Here is a 17,509-nt window from a genome sequence, read left to right on the forward strand (position 1 = left end):
CACCAAAATTAGATTCAAAGAAGGTTACTGAGGCCATAGAGGACACTAAATGCACCCTTCAAAATAAAATATCAAATGCTGAATCTGTTTTTAGCAAACTATACTATGAAGTAAAGGTAATAGCTAAACAACTAGACATTTAATTGAAGATCCCTAGTATAGTTTCCCATCAAACCTGTCGTCAAAACCAACCTGCTAAATCTTGAGAAAAATATTTCCGAAAATCTATTTATTTACTCCTTTTAGAAAATATCTTATTTATATATCAATATATCAATCTCTGGATTTAGAAGAACGTATTTCACTGAAAGTTATTTCTAAGTCTTATAAGAATCTATTTAATCTTCTAGTTGTTTTACCTAAAACTGATAACACACCAGAAGATAAAGTTCCATTAAAAAATTGTTGACACCTTCCAGGGTATTATTGGACCATCTACTGCATATTCCACAGTAGAACAAGAGTTTTCACTGCGGATTCAAAAGTGGAAAAGAGTCGTGCAGAATAATGGAAAACTTCTTGATTCTATTTTAGAAGTATTAAAAAACTGCTATATTCATATGTAATCAAATATCAGAATATTTCTGCCAATATTAATTACACTGCCAGTCAGTGCAGCAACTGCAGAGCGTAGTTTTTCTACGCTTAAGCGTCTAAAGACTTGGCTTAAAAATAGAACTTCGGAGAAAGGCTTAACTGCTTTAGCTTTCATCAATGTGCATACTGAAATTTCTCTAGATGTTGATGCAATCATAGAACGATTTGCTAAATCAGATAGGCGAAAAGAATACATTCTATAAAATTATATTTACTTTTTATTATATAATATTTACGTGATGTATATATTATTCGTGAGAAAAATTTCAATATCGAGTAAAAAAATGTTCCCTTACATGAGGCACAAATCATATCAATCGTAAAGGTGCAAAAATCTATATCCTATGTCAAAATCACCCTCAAGACCCATGACCCCCCCCCCTACAAAAATTTCTAGGGATCAGCCACTGAAAGGTGCAAAAATCTAAATCCTATATCAAAATCACCCTCAAGACCCATGCCCGTGACCCCCTCCGACAAAAATTTCTGGATCCGTCACTGTTGCTAATGTCAATCGTCAGTTTTTTCGCCGCTTACTGCGACTAAGTTACATGTCTTATTGTGGGTTTTCGTATAACTGGTATATTTAAGTTAGTTTCTTTTCTGTTTGAATTAAAGTTTGTGTGGCGAGTTGTGGACGACAAGCTCATGTTTGTTCAGAAAACTGAAAAAGGTTCAACCAGTTAGCACGTCAATTTTCCAGTAGGATTCATCAATGATATTCCAGTGAGATAAGCAAAATTTAAGGGGGTGTGGAACATCTTAATGGTTAGGTGTTTGACGACATTTTTCGTTAATATATGCCTATAGTAAGCAAACTTATATGTTTTCGTTAGAAATTTTGGTTTTTGAAATAATTAACAATTTAGTGCAAAAAATGAACCTTTTTCAAATCTTTGCTAACCAATAAAAGGTATCTATTTATACTTAAATATAAACATTTTATCAATTAAGAAACAGAAAAACTTTTAAAATGACGTTTTCTAAAATTTTCTTTATTAATTCGTTGCTTCCAAAACAGCCAAAGGAAGCAAAATCGTTAATTGTTTACCAGTTTACAACTATAACTTTCATAAAAATTAGCTTCTACATTTATAATTGCTCTAAAAGGGGAGTCCTTGAGTCCTTGTAATGCTTAACAAATCCGCAAAATTGTAGCTTTATCCATTCAGTGGCGGACTAAGGCTAAAGCGGGATCTAGGCAACATAGTAATTCCGGGCCTATTTTTCAATCATGTCACATAATTTGCATTTGGTAGGTATTTTCAAAGCATATAGTATGTAGTTTTATTTGATTATCGAATTCAAAGAAAAAAAAAGAAAAACAAATAATATATATGTAAAATAATTAAATAAATATAATTTATTAACACAAACAATAATACTTAAACAAATATACCCAGATTGACTAATTATTTTGCTTTTTCCCACTTTTAATTCTGCAAACGCGTCAATTAGTTTGTCATAATTAATTGTTATTTTCCTCTCTTTTTCTGTATAAACTAATGATAAACTATTTAATTTTTTTTGCCTAATGTGGATTTAAGAAAAATGTTTTATTGTGGCCATTATTAAGAATAATCTTTCACCGCTTGCATTGTTTATTGAAACAGTTATGTTTCTGAAGTTTTTTCTGAATAAATGACAACATGGTTAGAGCCGAAATAATATTTTATTTGCTAATAAAAGTCTTAAATTGTAATACTTCAGTTTTTAGGTTCTGTTAGGTTTAAATCTTGTTCATAATTTTAATTTCTCTATTGAAAAGTCACTATCATCATTCAGATCACGGATAATAATTGATCACATCAATTAAATGTTGCTAATGAAATAATCACATACAACAAAAATATTAACATATTAATATATTAACATGCTCTTTGTCACTGAATCTTATTTAATGTTCTGAAATTTCATCTTGAAATAGTTTTCGTATTTTCTGACTTTTTTATCAGTAGTATATACAATATCTTTAACTTTTTATACTTGTTTTTACCAAATTGTCAAAATCATCTCTACAACAGTTTGTATAAAATCTATCAACGAATTATTGATTAAAATTGCAGTATTTAGGGATTAGGGTCTTTTTGTTGAAGAGTCTTATTTGAAACATTTATTCTCTCTAAAATCTTTTCCCATAATAGTAAGTAACAGTACATACTAGAATGTATCAAGATTTTTGTGTAAACCGACAGCTTTGGACCTGTTAATGGTTTTTCATCTTGGTTTTAAGAAAAATGACGTAAACAATGTTTAATTTCTTCATAATCTTTCTTCAAGGATTTCACAACGTCAGCATCGGAAGAGCAGACCACCTCATGTCACAAATAGGTTTACACATAGGTTTTTACAAAATTATTGTAATGCATTCCACCTATATGTAGATATTGAAAAAAATACGTATAATTCCTGAACAATATTGAAAAAAGTGGTAATTTTCATGCAAATTTCGGCAGCAACGTTACCAATTTAATTTAATGAATGATTTGCCCATGATATAATATGGGCAAAAAAATGTATTGTTTTATTCTGGATTGAAGTCCTTTTTAATTACCTAACATATTAAATACATTATGATCACTTCCACAAGATTTAAAAGTATGAGAAAATATAGGTAGAACTCTCAAAAATCTTTCTTTTACATCACTTGGAAGAACATAGCGAATAATGACGGTTAGCTGATGTACGAAAAATATATCAAGTGTTGAATCATTAATTAGGGAGTAAAATTTGGCTCTCTTTATTTCGTCCACTATTGTGAGTTTTAAATCTTTCGCTATAATAGAAATAAATTCATTGTATAGTGTAGATAATAAACAGTTTATAGTACCGGTGCCGCAGTTTGTCATACTCAGATAAATATTCAAAAACACTTATATACTTACCATTATTTTCACTAAAAAACACTTCATTTTTACCAAGAAACGCTAAAGAGTGTGTAAAAAGTAAACGCAAAGAAGTAAATTTGACTGTCACTACCACACGTTTAAGCACTTCCTCCAATATTTTTTTTTTATTTATCATTTGTTTTTCCAGTTCAATGTCAATACGTTTAGTAAGTTTAGACCTTGTTATAAAAATTAAAATGGAGTTAATGTGGCCACTGGAGTTTTTATGCTCTGGCAATGTGTTATATATACATTTTTCCAATCATTCTTCCCTTTTGTCATTGGCGTTTCTTGCTTGGAGAATGATTTACAGACGTAATAGTACAATGTGTAGTTGGTGTCAGTATAAACCAACTAATCTCCTTTAACTTTTTTCCCGCTATTAATTGTTCTGAAGAAGGAGACAATAATTAATTTTCTTGTGATTTGTTTTGGCCCTTCTTTGCATTGAACAGAAGATGATTACAAAGACCCATGTATTAATTTTGGCGGAGTTTTTATGTAATGCTCTCGCATAGCGTCTGTTAAGTATTCTGCCCGTGATTTGGATTCATAAGCACTGGAGCGCTCGTCCTAACTGGCCGATTTTATCAATCAACGATTCGGCAAAAATTACGGGCCCTATGCACGTGCCTAGGTCGCCTAGGCCTTAGCTTGCCCCTGCATCCATCCGTTAGCTTCTACTGTTTGTTTTTTAATAATATTATTAAAAAATTTCATATTTGTAATGCAGGTAAAAATACAGACGAATCAAAAAAAGATCAAAATCTATCTACTAGAAACGGGAGATACAGAAACTTACAGTATTTTGAAGATTAGTCACATTTTTGAGCGCTATAATTTTAAGTTCTCCCTTAACATGGTCCGCCTAATCCTCGTTTCAGTCTCATTTTTAACACTCGCATACAATGTTATTTAAGTTTAATATTATCCCTACTTTTTACTTAATCGACCTTTAATAACTTCAAAGTAATTACTATTTTAATAGAAATAAGCCACAATTGAAGGGTCAAATAAGTTTATTGACGTTTCAATCTCCACTTCGAAAAGCGTGCTCCAAATGCTTTATTGTACTTTTATTTGTTTACAATTGTGGCTTATTTTCATTAAAATGGTAATTACTTTAAAATGCCGGAGGAAAATAGCTTCAGAACAATATAATAACTTCGTTTCTTGTTTAAATTCGTGTAAAACTGTCAGTTTTTAAATACGAAAAAATATTTCGTCTACAAGTTTAAAAGATATTCTAATTGTTTATACGTTTAAAATAACAGATTTACTTCAAAACAACTATTTGTTACAAAATAACTTGTTTTAGATTCCTTTGGTAGATATTAAATATAAAAGTATTTATCTTTCTTATTATACCGACAGAATTACCATATCTTCATTATTTTATATCTGTTAGTAGCTGACCCGGCTAACTTCGTATCGCCTTAGATTTAAATAATATATCTAAAAAATTAACAGAAAATAAAACAAGAAAACATTTAAATCAATTCAATCAATCAATAAAAGTTAAATCAATTTAATACTTTCGGATATAAATATTTCTATTTTTTTGCGTTAAATAAATATACAACGATGACGGTTTTCCTACACGCGAATATTTGCCCACGTGCAAAACATGGAAACTCCAAGTTAATTCCACAACCTTCCAACTGTAGGCATTGTGATTTGTTTATTTTTATTGCAGAAGCCAAAAGGACGGGAAATTGTAAACTTTTAAAATCAAATGGTACGTTCGCGGGATCAAGACATCCTCTCCTTCGTATTTTTCCTCGATGATCGTTGTCGCAGTAACATTATTCATTAGCCTTTTTACAGTCAGTCTCGTGCCATTGCACAGTCGAGGTTGATTAATATTATTAATATTACGCAACATAATGGCAACTGATCCTACTTTGAATTGTAAATTGTTAGGTAGGAGTCCAGGCAATTCCAATGAAATTAAAAACTCTGTAAGATAGTTGACTACGTCATTCTGACTTATAACTGTGTCAACTAATTTGAATGAAACAACTTTCCTGAAAGAAACTTCAGAGTAGTCATTCATCCGAATATACATATTAAATTTCATAAAAGTCGGTCAAGCCATTTCGAAGGAGTGTGGCAACTAACTCTGTGAAACTAATAACTCTGTCACACCAATTTCGCTATTAAAAATACGGGTTGGTAATAGACGGGTAAAAATTAAGGGTTAATGTATTGTTTACTGCCACATCATAAAAAAATAAAAATATTTTTTTTCAAAAAATAGAAAAACTGTTTGTATGGACTACCCTTACCCCTCAGAGTTATAAAAAATAGATGACGAGCGATTTTCATACCTACCGAATATAAATATAAAATTTCATTAAAATCATTAATCAAAATAGCTCTTTGACATAAATATGGCAATTGAAAATAGAGGTTAGTACTATTAGGGTAAAAATTAAGAGATGTATGTATTTTTTAATGAAATATCATAAAAAATAAAAATAAAAAATGTTGTTCAAAAAATAAAAAAAAATGTTTGAGGTGGACTACCTTTATCACATAGAGGTATAAAAAATACAGTACGACCAACTATTTATATTCGGTTTTCTTTTTATTTACTTCTAGACCCCATATATCATACTCTTTAATTAATTTTCGTGCCATATAGTTTACATCGTCATAATCTTAAGCCATTATTACTTGATCGTCTGAAGAGTTAAGCGTATATACCATAGTATTGGTGAGCGGTATCCCCATTGTCCTGCATTTTTGTTTCCATCTTTTTAAAGCACTTTCAATGTATATTTTGAATAAAGTGGGAGACAAGCAACATCCTTGCTTTAATCCTTTTGATGTTATAAATCCTGTTGTTATTTGTGTCCCTGCTTTTATCTTTGTTTTTGGTTGGTTGTATAGCACTTTGACGGCTTTTATTAATTCAATATTAATATTCGTGCTTTTCATTGATTGCCACAGCTTCTTCAGTGGAACGCTGTCGTAGGCTTTCCGTAGATCGACGAACAACATATGAATCTCTTGATTCCTTGCCATCTTTTTTTTTCTATTATCTGGGTTAAGGAGAAAATGTGGTCAATAGTGGATCGACCCGTACGGAATCCTGCTTGTTCTTCTGCTTCATAATCTAAGTATTCTCTCTCGATTCGGTTCTTTAACACCTTTCCATATATTCGACTCATAGATCTGGTTACAGCTATTCCTCGGTAATTTTCACAATTATTTTTATCACCCTTTTTATGTATAGTGCTGAGGTATGATATCTTCCATTCCGTAGGGATTTCGCTTGTGTTTATGCATTCTTGAAAAAGTTGTCGAAGACATTCGTACAATTTGTTCGTTCCGTACTTAAACAATTCTCCGGGTATATCTCCTGGTCCGGGTGCTTTGTTCCTCTTCAGCTGTTTACATACATTTTTAATTTCCTCTGTTGTTAATCTTATTGGCGAGCCAACTATTGAAATTCTATCTTGGTTTTGATTTCTATGTTCCTGAAATTCGACTCTATTCTCTACCAAAAGTCCTTTGAAATACTCTTCCCAGTCTTCAGGTTTTATGCTCTGTATTACTTCTTTAAAAGTATTACTACTGTATCTGTATCTGTATTATTACTGTAAAACAATATAAAACGCTAAAAAGAATTACTGCGTTACCAAAAAAAAGCTCCTAACTATTAGCTCCTATCTACAGAAGCCCTACATCATACTTTCCTTTATAATAGAAATTTTATTATTAGAATTGACCATAGCGTTTTGCAGTGAATAATTAATTTTACCCAGCCAGAAGAAAAGATTGCTCGGCGAATAGTGAGACTTCAACAGTATAACTTCGACGTAGTACATTAAAAAGAGCGTCTCCATAGCAATATTGTTATTCTTTCTAAGCGAACCTGTATGGAACAACAGTGCCAGAACTGTAACAAACTTAAAGAAACAGATAATGTAATCGAAGAAGTAAGTCTCCAGATGAACATAGTTAAACAGGAAGAAGATAATGATCCACTTCCGTGAAAAAGCTTAAAAAAGTCAAAAAAAAGATAATGACTAATGAATGGGAGTCTTTACGAGAGATTGCGACTCTTTAAATAATAGAGAAATTTTCAGAGCAATGAAACAGCTAGAAGTACTAAATCAGTTGATAAATTTAACAAAACTAACCCTTTAAAAATTGAGTGTAGAGTACGAATCCAGGGGAACTGTCTAAATCTTTAAAACAAATAACAATCTACGACATGGAGACTCCCTCTTCTGTATACTGTTCAATATGGCTGTGAAAAAAGTAATACGTATGTTACAAATCTCAAATATCGGTTCAATTTAATAACAAATCCTTGCCTACGCTGATGATAGCAATATGGTTGTGAGAAAGGTAAACGATATACGAGAGGCGTATGTAGCACTTAGCGGCTACAAACATGAGTTTAGTAATAAACATAAACAAAACGAAGTACATGAAAATAAGCACGCTACAACAAATACTACGTTCAGTTGTTATTGAAGACGACGTTATCGAAGAAGTTAACGAATTTGTATACCTGAAAGAGCTGGTCAACACTGAAAATAACACTACCGCAGAGATAAACCGCAGAGTTTTCACGGCCAACAGGTGCTATTTTGGGTTTAATATTCTTCTTAAATTCTGAATTATATCAAGAAATACAAAAATAAACCTCTACAAAACAATAATACGCCCGGTTCTAACACATGATCCATAAACCTGAACTCTTACAAAAAGTAATGAAAACATATTAGGATGTTTCTAAAGAAAATTATTAAGGTGAATCTTTAAAATGGTGGATGACAATAAAGTGTGTAGAATACGATACAACTTCGAACTTTATAGAATATACCAGGAACCAGATATCTTAAAACATATTAAGATAGGACGTTTGAAGTAAATAGGGCATGTAATGAAGATGGAACAAACTGACCCAGCTAGAAGAACGCTTCTTAGACCTATTGTTCAGAGAATGTGAGGAAGATCCAGAATAAGGTTCCTTAAAATATGGGAATACGTGCTTGGCGGAGTAATGCGATGAATAGGAATGACGAATGGAAAGAAATTCTTGAAGAGCTGGATTTTCTGGCTTAAAGACCCACACAGGGTTGTAAAGTCAGAATGATAATGATATTTTTTTATGATGTCTTCTATTTTCGTTCTTCTGCGAATCTCTTTATTTTTTACGTGATCTGTAAATTTAATTACTAATTGATCTTTCCATTTTCCTTTGTGGAAATCTTAATTGATTAGTATTATTTTTAGTGAGTGTTACTGTTTTGGTTCCATATGTTATGACTGGAAGTAGGCATTAATTTTATACCTTTCTCTAAAAATTCATAGGGAGTAAACTATTAAATGTGTCCTTCAATCTGTGATACGCAGCCGAACATATGTCAAATCTTCTTTGTTTCTTTTGTCTGATTTTATTCGGTGGTTTTTAAAGTTATGACTAAATATGGATTGATGGATTCCACCGTTACTTGATTTACTTTATTTACACCCAACTTTATTTTTAAAACTTCCACACAAAATTTATTTTAAACTGTTATCACTACAGCTGTTTCGGCTGATTGCCTTTCTCAAGTGATCTATTTTTGGCAGGCGTTTACGCTTTATAGTCTCTAATGAAATAGGTTGAGGGGTGGAGAATTGTTTGTCTCAAGATATAGAATAGAATTTTTAAATAATCAAAATATTGAAACTTTACACTAAGATGCGACAGAAAAGTATCAAAAACAAATTAAGCTAGCGTTAGAAAATTCAAAATCAATAGTAAATCCAATAGAACAAAAATACCTCAATATCATGAACCCACAGCCTCCTAAATTATACTCTTTCATTAAACTACACAAACCGTCATATAAACTTTCAAAAAAACTGTTAGAGATTATTTTAGAACTCACTAAATTTTCACCTATATTTACTATAAAACATACAATAGAACTAGTTAATAAAATACAACATTTTCAATTACCTAACAACTCCAGATTAATTTCATTTGACGCAAAAAATCTTTTTCCTAGTATCCCTCCTACAGAAACTTTTATTCTAGTAAAAAACCGTTTAGACCAAAATAGTACAAATCCAATCATTGCATCTGAAATTTTACATCTTCTCGAAGTTTGCATAAACCAGGACTACTTTGAATTTAATAATGAAATATATACAAATAACAGTGCAGGACTTATAATGGGCAATCCTCTAAGCCCACTGCTATCAGATATTTTTATGGATCATCTAGAGACAAATATTTTAAAACATCCTATATTCAAACAGTTTTTATATTGGTAGACGACGTTTTATACGTAGACGACGTACTGGTATGTTTCACAGGAACTAACAGGCAACTCGACCAATTTTTATCATATATTAATTCAATTCATAGTCATATTGAACTGACAATGGAAACAGAACAAAATCAGTCCATAATTTTTTTAGATTTAAAAATTATCTGACTTAAAAACAAACATGACTTCTCCATATTTTATAAACCTACCCATACTGACACGACTATACACAATTCATCATCCCATCCCACACAACATAAACTGGCAGCCTATCATAGGATATTACATGGATTAACAGAAATTCCGATGTCAAAATACAATTTTAAGACAGAATTAAATATCATTAAGCAAATAGCAGTTAACAATGGATACAAAGAACAAAGAATTAATAAAATGTTAAATCGAAAACTACACAAGAAAGCCCTGAAATTAGTAATTCCACCACCAGAAAAAAAACCCAGTACCTTCTGCTCGATTACATATACAGGCAAAATATCAACAAAAATAGTTAAACACATAAAAAAGAGAGTAATAACACCAGCTTTCAGAACAAATAACAACCTAGACAAATATATTAAAAACAACAAGAGCCAAAATAAAAAACACTTACACAGTGGTGTGTACAAACTTAAATGTGGCGACTGCCCAAAAACTTACATCGGTCAAACTGGTAGAAACTTTAATAAACAAATATCGAACAAAATAAATAAGCGAACAAAAAAGGGCTTTCAATAATAGAAAAACAGATTCTACATACGCACTTCACCTTCTAGAGCATAATCATTCTTTTAATGACGAATTTAAAATTCTTCACATTCAAAATAAAGGCCTTAAGCTATCTTTGTTAGAATCTATGAAAATCAACAAATTGAAAAACACATATATAATTCTGAGTGACCAACTTGAGACAAACAGTTCTCCACTCCTCAACCTATTTCATTAGAGACTATAAAGTGTAAACGCATGCCAAAAATAGATCACTTGAGAAAGGCAATCAGCCGAGACAGCTGTAGTGATAAGAGTTTAAAATAAATTTTGTGGAAGTTTTCAAAACAAAGTTTTCAGTGTTTTATTGTTACAAAAAATATATATTGTTTAACCTCTTCCATTGTGTTGTTTTTAAATTTTGTTTTTCCTTCGATGACCAAGTTTGTTAAAAAAATGTTTTACTTCTGCTTATTTGGTTATTTTCTTATTTGTTATTATTTAGTTACAAGTGCTTTAAGCATTACTTTGCCAATGTGTAAATTATCGCCAATAAGGACAATATCGTCGACAAATCGAATGCTGTTAAGCATTTTTATGTCGATATTTGTTCCGATCTTGTACCAATTATTCAGTATAGTCCTGGCATATACTCTATAATTATTTCCATACTATTATTTTAATGAACAACCCCATATTAATACTGTAAAAATATTTTTCTACATTATTGATTTTCTGATATACTTACCTTCAAATTATTATTAATAGGAAGATTTAGTCCCTTTGGAGAAACACCTAAATCATCTTTAGATACCCTCCTTTTCAGCAACTGATCAAACGAATTTGATAGACTTCGTTTAGCTTTTGTAAATATAGTACTGCTACCTAGATACTGATTAAGGAATTCGGAACGATTTTCAGCAGTATCGTGAGTATGTCGCAATTGTTTCGATTCGCAGTGGGCTCTTAGCAACATCATTAGAAATTCATTTTGTTCTCGGACGGAATCAGTTTCGGCACCTCGAAATTTTGTTAGGATTATTGATTGTTCTTCTTCGTCTAATTGTTCTACCCTAAAGATTTCAGAAAATATATACAATTATCTGCTAATACTTAAAAATAAAATATTAAAAAATCTTATTTAGCCTAAAGCCATACGTGAGGTAAATGAAACACCAACCACAACGAGGAGTTACTGATGGTCCTCGTATATGAATTCAGATTTTTAATAGTTTAATATTTTTGAATTTTTTGCGTTCTCAGGTGAACGATAGAAAAAAGCTTCCCAGATGTGGGTGGTTGAAAAAAAATTAAATACCTTCTGCAGACTAATAGGCATAACGCTTTGTAACAGCCAAGCCATTTTTTCGTGCAAGTGAGAGACACGAAGGAAAATCAACTACATATGAAACACCTTGACGCGTGAGACAAATGATGCCTAAGTTACTTAAATACTACGATCAGAAAGGTAAGGGGAAACTAGCCGAGTATAATTTCAGAATATAATATTTAACGCAACATATCAGAAGAAATATATTGCAAATCCATGTGCAAAGAGTATGCAAAATCTCCGTTAAAAAAATTTCACTGGAACGTAAAAAGCATGTATAAAGGTGGTAAGATCCATAAGAATATCAGAGGAATGATCGGATTCAAAGTCCAAACAATGAGTATTAGTGAAGCATGGTGGTCAGAATAGGATAATGCCATATTGATCCCAGTCATAAGAGCGGTGTACATGTTATAGTTACAAATAAAGTTAAACAAAGTATAAAATTCTTTATAACCTATTCAGACCGAATGCTCCTTTTTTATCTAAAAGCCACCATAATAACAGAATCCTTAGTATATTTTCCTAATACTGATAAAATTAATGAAATCATCTGAAAGTAATTCATATCATATATACTTGCTTAAGATCATTCCACATTAATTCTACTGGATGCATCTCCATATATTTCCCTCTTAATCTCTAATACCAATCCTAGATACTCAAAACTGTTACTTATCACAGTCACAGTATTGACACTAGTTATTACTTCCTTATACATGTCTCTATTCTCTTACAATCTTTAGATACTTACCAGGAACTCCATTCTTATTGAGCGCCCGCGACAGAACCTCTCGAGACACTCTATCATATACTTGCTCAAGATCAAGCAACACCAAATGAGCGTCTGTTTCTTTATTTCTGTATTTTCCATCAACTGGCTTATAAGAAAACTCATCTGTTGTTGATCTGTCTTGCATAAAACCAAACTAATTATTGGATATTTCGGTTTCTTCACGTATCCATCTACTAATTATTACTATCTCCCATACTTTATTGGTATGACTAAGTAGTTTTATAGCCCTATAGTTTGTGCATTGTTATATATCTCGTTTTGCAAACAGGTACTATTCGTCTGGCATTTGTCCCACTTTAAATCCATTGTATTAAATAAACATATTAACCAACTTCTTCCTGTCTCTCCTAAAACTATCTTCATTTTCCCAGGAATATTATCTGGTCCAGCTGCTTTACCTTTCTTTATTTTTTAAAGGATTTGAATACCTTTCTGGTTTATTATTTTAGTGACCATTACTATTAATGTCTCCGTGAAATCCCAATTGTTTTTACATCCCCGTGTTTTTACATCCCTTTTGGACTTCCTTTTCGTGAACTAGTATTTTATTAATTTATCTCCAATACATTAATATCTCCGATAAATCGGAATCTAATTAATCTGATTAAAATATTTTGCTTTGTTTTATCCTATGTTTGGCTGTTTATATATCTTTCTTTCACCTTCACTGGTATCAAGTTGATCTTATGGATTTGTATATGCTTCTGCTTTAATTTTTGATACTGATATTTTTTTTTATCGAGTATAGTTTTAAAGGAGTGGGTTCGACCTATTTTTTTGTCACTGCGTATAAAAGTTTGTCTTCTCCTTTATTTTTCTTGAACTACGTTTACCCACCACCAGGTTCCTTAATCTCAGACATCTTTCTTAAGGTTTCTCCTAGTATTTTAATAGAAGTATGTATAAAAATATTGACCATCTTCTTTCAAATTGTATTAGGTGTTTCTTTTATGTTTTAGCTTTTATACTACGTCTTAATAATCAAATTACTGAACAAAAACTAAAGAATAGTCCTAATTTCTTATGATATTACATTATTATCATTGTCAGTTTAATTATTGTCATAAACAACTGTATGTGACGATTTATTATTTTGCAGAAAAATATATTAAACTGTACAGCTACTGATTTATTTGAGATTCGTAAATCATCAATTTTTAAAGATGGTAGATGGATAAAGATGGATTTTAAAGTGGTAGAATTAGTTTTATTCGAACTTCCGAAACGATCGGACGACAATAACAAGCGCCAAGTGTCCTTTTTCTACTAATTAACTTGGTTTTAAGTTGGTACAGGTGATTTAAAGTCTGCTATTAACTCAGTGAAATAAATAGGTCTATAAGCAGGGGGGCTGCTTATATGTATTATAATGGGGGAGACAATTTCCCCAGAGACGCCAATAGGTTACTTAAACTTTTTATGTGCTAGTGATAAGAGTGAAATGGATTCAGTTTAATAGAAAAATTTGATGAATTGACTGCAAAACAAAAATAAAACCAGTGACTGTACAGCATTGTCAATAGAACCAGAAGCTCCAACAGCAAAAAATGCAGTAGCGTTACAATTGTTAAATTTCAAATCAGATAAGAATATTTTAATATTGTTTAAGTGTACAAAGAAAAAACAAACAATGAAAACATAAGTCGTTTGCACCCGCTTACGGTCGGCCACATTTGGCATAAAATTTGAACTTTCCTAATATTATTAAAATTAAAGGCATTGAACGAAATAGAATTAAAGTTTTGTTACGGTCAATTTCTGACGAAAATAATTTAGTTAAAAATATAAAATTAAAATATGAAAATTTACTAGCTTATATCCCTAACCATTAAATAGAAATTTAAGGCTTAATTTGAAATTTTGATATCCAATATTTTCATATTCTTCTTCTTCTTTTTATGTAGACATTACTCTCTCTGTTTTTCAATGTGCCTCTGGTAAGTTGTTCCATCTTTTACGTGGTCTTCCTACTGATTGTCTCACTATTGGGAAACCGTCTCTTGCCGTCTTTCTACTCTATTTGATATCATTCGGCTTATATGATCGTTCCAATCTACTCTTCTATTTCTTACTTAGTCCTGGATGTTCTCTACCTTGCATCTACGTCTTATATCTGTACTTCTAGCCCTGTCCCATTGTGTTTTAGTCTTCTTTTTGTCACCTCTGTGTCAGGTTGTGTTTTTGCCGCGTATGTCATTATTGGTGTCATATACTTGACATTTTAGTAGTTTCATGACATGGCACTTGGACGTTGACAGATGTCATGGGACATGACTCACTTCATTACTTACAGAGTTACGTTATGTAGGTTACCACGCACCTGTTTTTAATTAGTGTAATAAAGGAACATAAAATACATTCAACACCATTTTTATTACATTACACGTACATATACAACAGCTTGGCGATTAGGATGGGGTCATTTTGAAATCAGTCAAATAGAAACTGTACCTGTTACTTTTAAAGGATTAAGTTTTGAAACTACAAGAGACCCCACACTACAAAATCTTTACAATGCTCTAGGAACTGAAAAACTAATCGATGCTAGGGATAGATTTAATGTCCCACAGAAAGAATTTGCACTGCAATAAATAGCAGTAATTCCAACTAACATACGTAAAAAAGTTTTAAATGAATAACATACTGCTTATTTTGGCATAGTTATGATGAAGATGCTTGCAAGAGGATACTCTTGGTGGCCAGAAATTTCTAAAGATATATAAGATATATGTAAAAATTGTACAGGCTGCAACAAAATCAGGAATAATCTATAAAAAACAGTAGTACACCCATGGAAGACACCTAGAACCCCTTTTGAAAGAGTTCACGTAGATTTTGCAGGACCTTTTATGAATTCATACCATTTTATTCTAGTGGATGCCTATACTAGATAGCCAGAAATACATATGGTTAAAGATTTGACAAGAAAAACTACCATAAACTTATTAAGAAAAATTTTTTGTACATTTGCAATTCCAAATTGTTTAGTTTCAGATAATGCACAAACGTGTACTAATTAAAAATTTAAACAATTTATACAGCAAAATGAAATATTTTACAAATTCAGTCCACCATATCATACAGCTTCAAATGGAATGGCAGAGAGATACGTACAAACATTCAAATAAGCGCTACGTGCACAAAAAAAGAAAATAATAATGAAAGGGAGCTACAGCTCAACAAATTCTTACTAAATTACAGAAGAACCCCACATAGTACAACTGGCGTCAGTCCTTTGAAATTTGATGTTTGGAAGAGAGATCCGAACACGATAAGATTTATTGAAACCGTTTCACAAAACACCTGTACAAAATCAAAACCATCTCAAGGTAAGAAACTAGTGCTCCTACACTACAAAGGTCCCAATGGGTGATAAAAAAGCCTGTAAGGCTGGACTTGTAAGTATTATGTTTTTGTTTTTAATTTATTAACCTTACAAGTTTACCATTTCCTTACAAGGAGGAGAGTTGTCATGTACTTGACATTTTAGTAATTCTATGACATGACAGTTGGACGTTGACAGATGTCATGGGACGTTACTCACTTCATTACTTACGGAGGTACGTTACGTAGGTTACCACACACATGTTTTTAATTAGTGAAATAAAGGAACATAATATACACTCAACACCATTTTTATTACATTACACGTACATATACAACAATTGGTCTTATGACTGTTTTGTAAATTCTGCCTTTTATTTCTTTTCCGATATTTTTATTTTTCCATATTGTTTTATTCAGGCAACCTGCGGCTCTGTTTGCTCTATTCGCTTGATCTTCCACTTCTGTTTCGAGCTTTCCGTACCTAGATAATGTGATGTCTAGATATTTAAACTGCATTACTTTTGCTATTATCTGACCTTTCAGCTCCAATTTACATCTTAAATTTGCTGTTATAACCATGCATTTTATCTCTTTTGAAGAAACTACATGTTATATTCTCTGGCGGTTATATTAAATTGGTGCAGCATACGTTGTAAATCATCTTCACTCTGAGAGAGTAGTATTGCGTCGTCTGCATAGCAGATTTGTTTAAGTTGTTTTTCTCCCATTTGGTCTCCTTTTTTAGTTCTTACTTTTTAATATTTTATCCATAATCAGGTTTCATCCTTGTTTTATCCCATTGTCAGCTTCAATATGGTCAGTTAGTTCTTCTTCTACTTTTACTTTTATTGTGTTGTTTTGGTAGATACCCAATAGGATGAAAATTATTTAGTAGATAATAGTTAATCTGTCTTTCCAATAGTAGGTTTTAAACAAACTTTTAGAAAGGTTGACCGAAAAGGAAAATCTAACTATGTACCCAAAAGAAGTCTTATAGCCACCTATGAAGGAAATATTTTACCTAGCTACATTACAATTAATAGTGTATTTTTCCTGTTAAAACTTATATTGGCAAAGTCACGCAGTGTTATAATTATTTATTTAAGATTTGGACATATTTCCAAGCAGTGGCGCAGTATACAAGAACATTGCATAAAATGTGGAAAAACCTAAAATTAAGATCATGCGTGTCAAGATACTGATATTCAGTGCATCCATTGAAATAGTAAGGATTATGTATCCATTTCCAAGAAATATCCTAAATATGAACTACAAGAAAAGAAAATAAAAAACGTAATGATTAAGCAAAAAATTTCCTTTGTCACCAATTTGGTCACCAAATTGTTAGCAGTGTTGAAGATTTAGATCTTTTAATTTTGAATAACGAAGAACCTACATGTTTTCCTAGACATGGCACGCAAAAATCTATGATTGGCATTGTCCTCTGCACAGCTAATATAGCCAGCAAAATCACTTATCAGTCTTATCTGTCACTTTAGGCTCGAATCGTTTTGCTTTAGCTATGAATTTTTCAATGACCAACACAACACAGGAAATAATTTATTCAAAAAGCAAATGAAATATC

At 31.5% G+C, this 17,509-nt stretch overlaps 1 protein-coding gene across 1 annotated transcript in view; it reads right to left on the reverse strand.

Annotated features, from left to right (window-relative positions):
• The window catches only part of LOC140442234 (TBC1 domain family member 1-like), a 39,539-nt gene extending 26,080 nt beyond the window's left edge, over positions 1 to 13,459 (reverse strand). Inside the window, exons 1-2 of the mRNA XM_072533310.1 lie at positions 13,431 to 13,459; positions 11,220 to 11,544 (exon numbers count right to left, since the gene is read on the reverse strand). Coding sequence (XP_072389411.1) covers positions 11,220 to 11,544; positions 13,431 to 13,459 — 354 coding nt within the window. The remainder of the gene's footprint in view (positions 1 to 11,219; positions 11,545 to 13,430) is intronic.
• Positions 13,460 to 17,509: the final 4,050 nt, after the last annotated feature.

This window comes from Diabrotica undecimpunctata, chromosome 5 (genome assembly GCF_040954645.1).
Source record: "Diabrotica undecimpunctata isolate CICGRU chromosome 5, icDiaUnde3, whole genome shotgun sequence".
Classification (NCBI taxonomy): Eukaryota; Metazoa; Arthropoda; class Insecta; order Coleoptera; family Chrysomelidae; genus Diabrotica; species Diabrotica undecimpunctata.